We start from the raw sequence: 12061 nt of genomic DNA, 5'->3' as shown, positions 1-12061 counted from the left end.
GTTGTCAAATGACCTGAATTTTCTTCATAGATCACAATATTAATGACATGATATACTTTTAATATTGATTTTCACTTATCAGATTTTAATATTGATTTCTGCATAGATGCAATGTTCTCAATAGATGTTTTTTTAGCTCTGTTTTTTTTTTTTACAAATGCGGCAAGAGATCATTTTAATTGAAGAGAATTTTGGTTTCTAATGTTTACATTTTCTAATTATGACATGGTATTGTTAATGCTAAGATGCATTTAGTTGTTAATGTTAATTTTTTATTTAATGAATGCCCATGTTTTATTTTTTAGATACTTACATAGATTGTTGCATTAATGTTACTTTTACATGTTAATCTCATATTTTTTTCAGTATTTATTTACATGTTAATCTCATATTTTTTCAGTATTTATTTGAGATTTATTATTTCTTGTTGGTTGTTGCTTAATCAATAAAGAAATTTTTATTTATTTATAACTTTAGATATTTTTTATAAATTTTTTAAGTTAAATTTTTTTTTTTAGGCTTACGCTTTACGCCTCGAGGCTTATGCCTCGCCTCAGATTTTGGTGGAGCGCCTCGCTACGCCTCAACGCTTTTCACAACATTGTTTCTGAGTGAAGAATACCAGTGTATCATGCACATGATTTTTGAATGTTATTGTAGTTCTAATGCATATACATGGAGGTCTGCTCTTATATTGGTTATTACTAGACCTTGTCACAAAATGTTCAGAAATAATTGGCAGTATCATGTATAATAATAGAATAATTTGTTAACATGTCATGGAAGAATCCCTGATAACTTGTTTAATTACAATCATGACCTTATTGTACTTTTATATTATGGAGTGATGTTACTCCTTCACCTCTTCAAAATGATGGTAGTGGCATTCATTCTTTAAGCACAAAGGAGATGTTCTTTGGACTCTTTGCTAATGTTTTTATTATGTGTTGTCTTGTATTAGTCTTTTGTAGATAAAAGATGAAGTCAGGTCTGTGTTGGATCTTATAAAGTATGTCTATGATGTTTTTGGTTTCACATTTGAGTTGGAGTTGTCAACGATATGGTATTTTTCCACTTTCAAAGATCTCTTGCATCTGCTAAACAATAGTTTGTTCAATATAAAGTTAGTTCATTGTTCCATTTTTCTATTAATATCTTATCTTTTAATAATGTTACACACTTTTTGTTTTTATTTTTTCTGGGTCTTTGTTTCAAGTACTTGAGTTCATGATTCTTGGTATTTTGTCTTACATGGAGTAGCATTAGTCACTATTATTGGGTTAATATGTTTCTATTTGTGTACTTTATGTGCTTCATTAAGTTATGTTCATAGTTCCTCTCATGTTATGCATTATGTTGACCTTAAATGGTTTTGTAAATTGCAGCTACATGTTTCTCATTCTTTTCTTGTTTGTTTGTTGTTATATTGTCCAAGTTCTCCAGATTTGGTTCTCATGCATATAACCTTTGGTTATCTTGTTGAATCTGTGAGTGGTTCCATGGACTGGGCTTTTTATTCCCAAAAAAAATGCACTTCTTGATTCAAATCCTGCATAATGGAAAAAGCTTTAGTACTGGAAGTTTTCAGTGAATACTCTTGGTTTGACCAAATATGTTTTCAGTTGTAAAGCCACATCTATATTTGTATATAGAATGACTCAAGAAAAACATTGGTGAATATTAAACAAGTTTGACGATCATACAGATGTTGATATCAGAGTCCAGACTTTTTGCAATCATACATATGGTGGGAAGATGGGCAGAAAGGAATAAATATCACCAAAAATTATCTTTAAAAAAAGAGTAAACCAATGTTACAAATCTCTAGTTTGAAACATGAATCCCCAAGCAACATGCTTTAATACCATGTTAGAATAGAACTGAGCTCGAGTGTGAAAATATCAACCTGTGTGTTATTCCTTTGCGTAATTCATTAAAGGCATTTGTCTTTTTCATTGTATTAGCTTTTATGGTTAGTATTGTCATTTATTCTTTTATTATGTAGATCATATAGTCTTTTTTATTTTTTGTTCTCTTGTACTATGCATCTTTTTATTGTTTCCTTTTAACAAGACTTGCACTATATTGTACTATAGGGGGGAAAACATAGGGAAGTTCATGTATATGTTAATATTAGTATATTCTATTGTGTTAAAATGTTAAGTATTTTTTATCTTATATGTGAATTCTCATATCTGAACTTTAACATGACTTTCGTGCCTGGTCTCTCCAAGATGAATAGTGCACAATTACTATATTAAAGTATAGTAAAATTCACATATTAAAGAATAGTCCAATTCAACTAATATAATCATAATGAAATATTATAGGCATATACGTATTGAAATCTAACGACATGAAACTTTAGATATGTATATATTGAAATAAACGTTATATATGCCTGACGGGCACCAGAGCTCATGTTGAAGGTAGACGAAGTTTCTCTATCCCAAAAAAAGTTGCACAACTCATTATGGACAAGGTTGGGAATGACTTCATGTAAAAAGTCACGCATTGTGTCCTGAAGAAGCTAACAGACACCATCCCAAGAAATAGCAGGGTCAATCGGACGTTGAGAGTTGATACTGGTGGGAGAACTCTGAGAGCCCTGATTAGATGAGGCAACGACTATTGTGGTGTTCATATTACTCTCAAACCTGAACACACGACCTTTTTGGGTTCACTAATTACAGTCATCCATGCTGCAGGATCAAAAGGCGGATGCTGAGTGAAGTCACTGTCATATCGCTCTATCATCTGTTGCTCGTATGATTCTTACAAAGTAATGATTACAGTATCAATTAATAATTAAGAATTATAATATTTATGATAATATAATTTATGGTAACTTGTATATTATAATATGTATTAATACAATAAATACATATCATTGTCGCTCTCACCTTCTCTGATACGAACTCTCCCGTGCTCTTACATTTATGTGTTTCAATAAACATATCCTTGTAAGGCACAAGGCCTCCTTTTTTGGCTTCCAGCAAGGTTAAATGATAAAAAAATTAATTAGAAAGTATGCAGAAATACTTATAAATTTGACTATATTTATATATATTGATGAGTTGTCATTTTCTTATGGTGGCTCCCAAAAGTCCTTGAACCACCTGTGTGTAAATGGGCATCTTCGCTCGGTTCTGTGCAGCCTTTGCTGAGCGGTTTCAAAATTTATGGCTCACCCACTTGTAGCACATTGCATCACAATAATTAGTCTTGATAATAGAAGGGTCATGGCCCTTTCACTGCAGTGGATCATCTATCCCACCAGCTGCTTTTATTGTTGCAGTCTTCATATTGTGAAGCATATCGACAAATCGACTGGCAGCCACCTTCTATCACACTAGCCTCGTGTTCTGCTCCTCCTTCACAATCGCAAAGCGATTCGAAGCCTATAAATAATTTCAAAAAGTTAGTACACATGACTATAACAAAAAATTAAATATGAAACACATTAGCTATGATAAATGATTATATACTATGAATGAGGACCATAATCTGTACAATATCTCCTTGGGTACTCTTTCTATTGAGTGACCGGTTCTGAAAGATGCTGAACTAGTGACTTTTTAATTTCTCGAATCACTTCTTGTGGCTCGAACCTCGTACTGCATATGAATTGGTATACATTAATAATTGATTATCAATATACACTATTTATAAGAGAAGTATTGGACAAGTAACAATGAAATACTTATGGTCGACTATCGATATATACTATTTCAATGAGTCATCATGTGTCAGACTGAGAAGACCCAACATTCATATGACTCTCTTGGACTGTTGTACAAAAATAAGAAAATCCATGTATACATTCTATCTACATGTTGAGTAAATAACTTTAACCATTATGGAACTATACATATCAACCGGCGTTGACTCGTGATGTGTATGAGTAGCTAATGTAGGTGGGTCATGTGCAGGCGAAACATCATCTATAGAATAATGTGTTAGAAATTCACACAATGCATATTTAAACTAATTAAGTATATAATTATTTAAATGATATATTTATCGAAGCTGTACGTGAAGACGAAGGTTGAGACTGACGATCACTGAGTTGGGATCCTATAAAGACGATTAACAAGTAATAATTTTTATATCAACATATAAGCAAAAACATAATGAATGTTTATATTTAAATATAACACAAAGACATCTACCTAATATTGTCCTACGGCCTCCATTGGGTGCTCGACCACTGCAACCTCTACGAACTATATTCTAACAAATAAAAATGTTATTTTGATCAGTTACATAACTCTTGATCTTAGCATGGCATGCATGGACATGACATATGCATGAAATGTAAAGATTTAAAGATCCTATATGAATCAGTTTTATAACTATGCATGAACTGTGTATGTACATGCTAAGTATGTATGGAATGTAACATGATATGCAAGATATAATGTTAAAATAGATGGTTCATATGAGAAATTGATGTGATATGTATTACAAGATGTATTTCACTAGCTCGAGTATGCTTCCTTATCACTTGTTTGACTTTCATATTTTTCTTCTCCCCCCTCCTCCTCTTCGTCCTCTTCGTCTTCTTCTTCATTGGGCAGTCATCCACTTGGTATATCATTTGGATTACATTCTTCCATACGTGTGCCATCAGACAATAGAGATGTGACATGAATGCATGGTTTAATCTCAATCATGTTTAACATAAAATGCAATCACATAAACTATTATGCATGCATTGATAACTCAATATTTTTATATGTAAAACCATCACATCATATTTACACCCATTATAAGGATATTTAGAAAGATAAACTCATAATCACAAACACAATATATTCATTTTAAGCATATTTTTATTATACAATTTTACATGGAATGCATAATCAAATCAAAAATAACTTCATGCAAGCATGAATGCAGGCACATCAAACATGGCAATAAAAATAATCATTCATACCACAACAATGTCAAACATGTACATACAACAAACACACTTCAATATCCTGATAACTACAACCATGACTAGCATAGTCTCTGAACTACAAAAATAAGAACACTTTTATTCTCATACATTCAAACCATGCTCAGCATGATGTTCAAACTCCAACAGAATAGTCCTAGATATCCACAACTGAGTGTGTGAGCAGAAAAGTGTTGCATCCAAGAAAGCAAATAATATGTGATGTGCTTGCATCGCTTACTCACCATGGGTATTTACCCAATTTGCATTTACATTTTTTATTTTCTTATTGCGTTCTTTTTGCTTGGCATTTTTAGCCGCATGCGATGCTTAGCATTAAGCATCGCGCATATGCTCAGGTACGCACTTTCAATGCACGAATATATAGGCAATATAATATAATTCTAGCATTTCTACAATGTGCTTATGCTACAAACTAAGTGTACATGCAACTAACTTTTACATTTCTATCATACAACATGAATTACATTTTAAAAATTTTAGTTTAGGAATCCTACCTTTTCGACGCGATGAAAAGTAAAGCCAAACTCAAAATCTGAAAAGTTTAGTGCAACCACCACACACGACAACCTATACGACCCTCTCACCAGGGGAGAGTGTTGCAACTGCACACACACAAATGATAAATTCTAAATATGTTTTCGCTCACGTGCGACAAAAATTAAAACGTAAATTGGCAATTCGATTGGCCAAAACCGCGAAGCAAAACCCTAACAAGTCCAAACAAAATTAGACAGCTGAGTGGTGCAGCTCCATGGACTACATGTTGTCCCGTGCATCCCCCAATGATGATATAAGCATTGAGGTACCCAATTCCAATGAAATATTTATATATACAACTATTGGAAACAATTCTAAAACACTAAAACCATATCGAAAAGAATCAATAATGCGAAGGTACCTCTCTTGTTACACAAGAGTTCTGCATGATTCCCAATGTTGAGAATCAGGTGCATAGGCTACACAGTGAAGCATGAAGGAAGTCGGCTAATCACAAAAAAAAAAACTCAACAAAAGTAAAGTAGTGAAAAGGGTGACAAGAAAGCTAATCCCGATCGGTTAGGGTTTTGGTTTCCAAGCGAGGAAACATGCAAAAATCTGAGAAAACCTTGATTAGGTCATGTGGCTAAAAAACAGAAGGACAATCCAAATGAATGTTTATGAAGCAATAAAACCCCTGACTGGGGCCATTCTTTTGGCAAAAACAAAGGTCTAGCCACCTACGGTGGCTCAAGTTCTACTCAGATCAGTGAAATCAAACTCCAAAAAAAGAAGACAAAAATTATGATTCACCGGCATGCTTTGCTGAACAGAGAAGAGAAAAAGAATATGGACATTCGGATAAGGGTAGCGACTTACCAAAAATCTTGGCGACGATGGTGGATACGCAGGGAAACAAAGCGGCAGAGGGTGGCCAACACAGTAACCGGCAGCAATGAGTGGTGGCTGCCTCCGATTGATGCTCAGACAGAGGGGAATGCGGTGACAGACCAAAAAAGGGAGAAGAAGAAAGAAGGGGAAGAAGAAAAAAAAGGTAAGGAAGAGGGCGTCAGTCGGCGTGGGTTGAGGACAACACCGCTTCGATGGTCTGCAAATGAGCGAGGTTCTCTCAGCCACGAGGTTGATCAGGCGGAGGAGATGGGGTTTCATGGCGATGACACGAATGGTGTCGGCACTCGAGCCGGAGACACCGAAAAAAAAGAAAATAGAGAAGAGGAAGATGGAAAGAGGAGGGGCGTCGGCGATGGCCGACGTTCAGACGAAAGGGGAAACGCAGGAGAAAGAAAGGAAGGGGAAAAAAAGAAGGGAAGGGAAGGGAAAAGAGAGCAGAGAGGAGAAGGCAGTTGATCCCCGACGTACCTGAGGAGGATGGTGGCCTCGCTGGGTCTTCGATGATGGCGCAAGTCAACGACATAGGTGGAGTGAGGAAAAAGGGAGGAGAAGGGTAATCAGAGAGAGAGAGGGAAGGAGAATTTTGCACCCTAGATGGGCTATTTTATATCGAAAAGTAGCGACGGAAATATTTTGTCTCAAACGTTGCCGTAAATTAGCGACAGCTTTATGACAGAAAAAATTTGTTGCTCATCCGTCGCGAACTTGCAAGGGAGTTTGAGACGAAATATTTTCGTCGCTAATTAGAGACAGATTTTGAGATAAAAAAATTTCATCGATAATTTTGCAACTAATTCCAATTTTAGAGATGACTAGTTTTCTCTAGTTAATCCGTTGTAAATTTGTGATAGATTATTTATGTCGCTAATTAACAATTTTCTTGTAGTGTTAAAGCCTTAAAAAAACATAATAATTGGATGATTCAAAAAGCGATCCTTATAAAATCATGCATGTAGAACACATCTGTATGGTTATATTTAATAGAAAAGAACAAAAAAATTACAAAAATCATGGTTCACATAATAGTTCTCATATTCTAATGTATGTATGTATATATATATATATATATATATATATATATATATATATATATATATATATATATATATATATAGAGAGAGAGAGAGAGAGAGAGAGAAAGGGAGGAGTAGCCTTCAAATAGTTAACTTCTAAGACATAGTTGCATGTGTTTTATGTTTATTTCTCACTTGTAGATGTGTTCCATCATTGTTTATTCACTAAAGCCTATGCTTTGGACAAATTCTATAAAAAAAAACCTTGAATTCTATTTTACCAAATTTTGGTGCATTATGAGCCGTTGATTTTTTATTGCTCTAAATATGAATCTAAACATGAAAATGTCTAATCTAATACATGTTTTCTATTAAGCTATACAGAATATAGCTATGGGCTCAGATGAAGCAAACACTTACAATTTTAGAATGTTTTAGGTGATGAGACTATATATATATATATATATATATATATATATATATACATATATATATATATAGATATATATAGATATTGTGTGTGTTGTAATTATATATATGGGTATATATTGGCAACTAATGAAAGTATGAAACTAATGAGTAGAAATCACCATTTGTTTCAAAAAATTATGATTTTTTGTCGATCAAATGCTACTGATGTGATCTACATAGTTTGTTTAGTAGGAAACTTGTTTTGAATATATATGAGTAGGCACAGGTGCATAACCAAAACGAACTAGCACTGAGCGCGATGAACACTCAGCGGCACTGTTTTCGCAAAATTACTTGCAAAATTCGCCACTAAAAGTCTCAGCGGAGACCTCACCGTTAAAGGTATGGGACCTTTACTTTTATCGCCACTAAAAGTGTTATTTGACGCAAACTTGTGCTGAGCATTCATCGACCTCATCCCAAGTTCATTTTCAGTATATATAGTCTCTAGCAAAAGTCATAGATGCCAGCTATGTTTCCATCAAATTGACCCCCACAAATGTGTTCCCCACAAGTAACACTTAATTTGGATGAAGGAATTATGATCATGAAGTTTTGGTGCATCGGATACTGTTGAGTTTTTAAGCTCTTAAAAAGCCTACGTGCACAACACAATCATACGATTTACCACACAGTGTATCTGTGGGTCTTAAATTGCACATTATCTTGGCTATTTAATGGACATTATAAAATCTGACTGAAAAGATAAATGGGCCAGGACAGCTGAATTAGCTGAGCATGCCAGCCTATTATGGGACTGGCATGGCCAAAAGGGTTGCCCCATCCTTATCTAGTTAAAGGTCTTTGGGCAGAGAGAGAGAGAGAGAGTCCTATAGCCAACTTAGAATCTATGCCATAGTGACAAGCCAGGTAAGGTCCGTGTCAAAGGGGACACGACTCTGACTTGCTCAGACACGCTAACACGACTTGGATAATATATTTATAATTTTTGATAAATTTAGTAAAAATATATTTTTATATAGTGAAACATTTTAAAATGTGTTCATTAATTAAGAAAAAAATTGCATCCTTGCATCCTATTTTTGAAAGAAAAAAATTACAAACTCGTCTCATGGTGCAGGTCGTACGAGTAGCTTTGTGAGAAAGACTGGAAATCACCAAAACCGAGACTACAAAAGATCCATAAAATTCACAGATATCCTGTTCTTCTATGTCGCAAATAAACTTTTAAAATGCCTTCACGAAATTCAGTTTTCTAGGTGAAAGTGGGTTGGCGTGTGGATCCGGATCCCAACCATGTCACATGACATATTGACATGGGTTCAAAATAGTGTTTGTTTTTCTTATGTTGGTTAGACTCTAATTGGACCCTACTGGATCTGGAGTGGCATATATGAGTCATGTTTGGTATGATGTAGCTTTCTTTCATGATCGATGGTGATGAAGAAGCAACTTAGATCCAGTTCCATATTTTTATGCAAGAATTGGACCTGGATGCAAACGTGCAGCAACTTGATAAACATTCACTTTTTGCTGTAGTGTAGGTAGGGGTGTCAATGGGTCAGGTTTGACCCAGACCTGACCTGTATCAAACCCTATAGGGTCAGGGTTTGGTGATAAAAAAGGAGGTCCGATTAGAAACCGGGTCGGTCCCAAAGGTCCGATTAGAATATGAACCTGGGTATGGTTTGTGAAATTTCATACCAGACCCGGGTCTGACCCAACTTCCCATTATGACCCATGATTTTTCAATGTAAAAAGATAAAATGATATTATTTTATCGGGTACCAGGTCTGGTTCATGTAATCCCTATAGGGTCCAGGTATGGTTTTTCTTATGGCAGACCCAACAGGATTCGTGTCTGGACCTGGTACCCATGCCTCAAAACTGATCCGGGTTAGGGCTCACCTGGGTCCGAACCAGATCTGACCAGTTGATACCCCTAAGCGTAGGTATCATTCAGTTCAAACTCAAGTTGTTTCTTTCTCCAACTGAAACAACCACATCAAGTTTTCTGAAAATCTTGATATATATTGTGCAACAAAACACATAACTTCATAAAAAGATTCTACAGATGTTGGAATCATAGACCTTATTTCAAAATCCTGATTCTATAGGACATTAGTTTTTGTTGAACTCATTTATGAACCAATTACAAAACCACTCATATAGTGATATATAGGCAAGTTATCAAATTTCAGTAGAACTTAAGAAGGTAGATTGCATTCAACTTCACTTACATCATTAGACACTGTTTGAACTTAGAAATTGACCATTTAGGCAAGCATATACAAACCATGATTGAGCCAGGGCTTGAACATGCACCGTCTGGCACTGGCAAGAACAAGCATACTTGTGGTGTTGGCAACAGGCCAATAGGTCCAGCATACCTTGGCTTGCCCCACCCAAAGTCCGCACTCTCGTACAGCGAAAACCTTGTCCATGTTGTTATGGTCAACTTCCCGGTGAACTCGAGCTTGGGTCGGGCTAGCTCAATGTAATCGATCGTCGAACGTATGTAACCCTCATCAACTGCAAGTCTAGCTTCCCTCATCAGCCTAGCCACATCCTCTAGAGGCTGATCAACTAGCTCTGCTACCGTGCATGTGGTACAAGCCACCCCAATCACATTGCCATAGTAGCCCCTTGTTAGTGCTGGATCTCTAAGTTTATCCCTGGCGTTGACCGAAACAGTCAACCGCATGAGTTGGGACCTAGGAAACACATTTAGGGCTTTGACCCAACACCGCCATAAGTGTGTCGCCATTGCATCAAAGGTGGTAAATTGAGCTCCACCGCGGGTTTGAACATGTTGCTTGAGCTGAGCCTGGAAGTGGGCATCAATGAGGAAGCACTTTTGAACTAGGCCAGCTGGGCTCAGTATGGAGAAAAAGTTAGAGGTATCATCAATTTGGGCAAACTCAGTGTGGGGATATTGAACACTAGGTGGTACTCTTGGCTTCAAGCACTCTCTACCCCAACTAGGGGACATGATGTTGCTGGTAGGTTCCCTTGCTGCCTGAGCCCATGCACTCACAAACTGCATGGCACCAATTCCATCACATAGACAATGACATAGGCGCAAGCCCAGGCTAAACCCGCCGCACTCAAACAAGGTCACCTGAGCTATGACCAGAGGCATGTCTATGACCTCATACGGTCCTTCCGATGGAAACCGGTAGATGAGTGGGTCCCATGCCGGGTTCGGACCGTCTAGCATGCCCAAGTCATCAATTGTGATGCTGCTATGTGCCTCAACAAAGAGTGCACCCTTGTCAGCTGGGAAGTATACTTCTAGTTTCCCATTTCCAGCATCCCTTAGCCTGCCAGAAAATGGGTAGTAGGGAACAAGCACCTTAGCCAGCGCATCCTGCATGATTTTTCTGACTGGTTTTCTCATGGCCGGTTCTTTTCGAGGGTAGAAATAGATGGTGGGGGTGAAGACTCGTGAGCCGACCATGTCGTCGAGGTTGGAGAGGTAGAGGTGATCACTGGTGCTAGCTGGAACTGGGCTAGCAGGGAAAACTGGCTCAATGGCATCAATGGTTATGGGGATGTCCACATGAGTGAATTGCAGCTCTTGTATGTGAGAAGCCATTTGAGTTGTTTAGTTTGAGATTGGATGGCCTTTATAAAAAGGAGAGATTTTGATGGCCTACTAGCATTGGCACATGGAGTCAATGAGGTGTGTTGTAGGTTGGGTGCAGTTAGTGATGGATTTTTCCATGACCCTCAAATAAAATTCATATCAAATATTTCAAATTGAAGCACACTTGCCAAATTTATACGATTGGTAATCATGTTTTGATTATGATTATTATTATTATCATCATTATTATTATTATTAGGAACCTACATAGGAACGGAGACCACTTTCCCTAAAATTAGCAACCTAACTCACAAAGACATATTTACTAGGCAAGTAATATCTTGGCATCAATTATCGATCACTGGATCTACTGTGTCGATCATCAAGGGTAGTTTTGTACTTTCATCTCAAACAAAAAAAAAAGGACGCTGTTGGTATGGGGTGTCAACGGGTCGGGTTTGGTTCAGACTCAGGTAGAACCAGACCCAAAGCTGATTTGAGATGTTGATATCGGGTCCGAACTTGAAATCTAATTGGATCCATTATAAGAAAAACCATATTCGGATTCGATAAAAATTACATGAACCAGACCCTAATCATACCCGGTAAACTAATATTTTTTAATCATTTTTACATTGAAAAATTGCAGATCTTAATTGAAACTTGGGTCAG

At 36.6% G+C, this 12061-nt stretch overlaps 1 protein-coding gene across 1 annotated transcript; it reads right to left on the bottom strand.

The window, feature by feature from the left end:
- Positions 1-10036: 10036 nt before the first annotated feature.
- Positions 10037-11398, bottom strand: LOC149820526 (HXXXD-type acyl-transferase family protein). Its single transcript, XM_089981817.1, has one exon. The coding sequence runs from the start codon at positions 11396-11398 to the stop codon at positions 10037-10039; it is 1362 nt and encodes a 453-aa protein (XP_089837943.1).
- Between the last annotated feature and the right edge of the window lie 663 nt (positions 11399-12061).

This window comes from Nuphar pumila, chromosome 12 (genome assembly GCF_984573655.1).
Source record: "Nuphar pumila chromosome 12, dmNupPumi1.hap1.1, whole genome shotgun sequence".
In the NCBI taxonomy this organism is placed as follows: Eukaryota; Viridiplantae; Streptophyta; class Magnoliopsida; order Nymphaeales; family Nymphaeaceae; genus Nuphar; species Nuphar pumila.
Note: the sequence above shows the minus strand (reverse complement) of the source record. Positions and strands in the feature narration are given on the sequence as shown.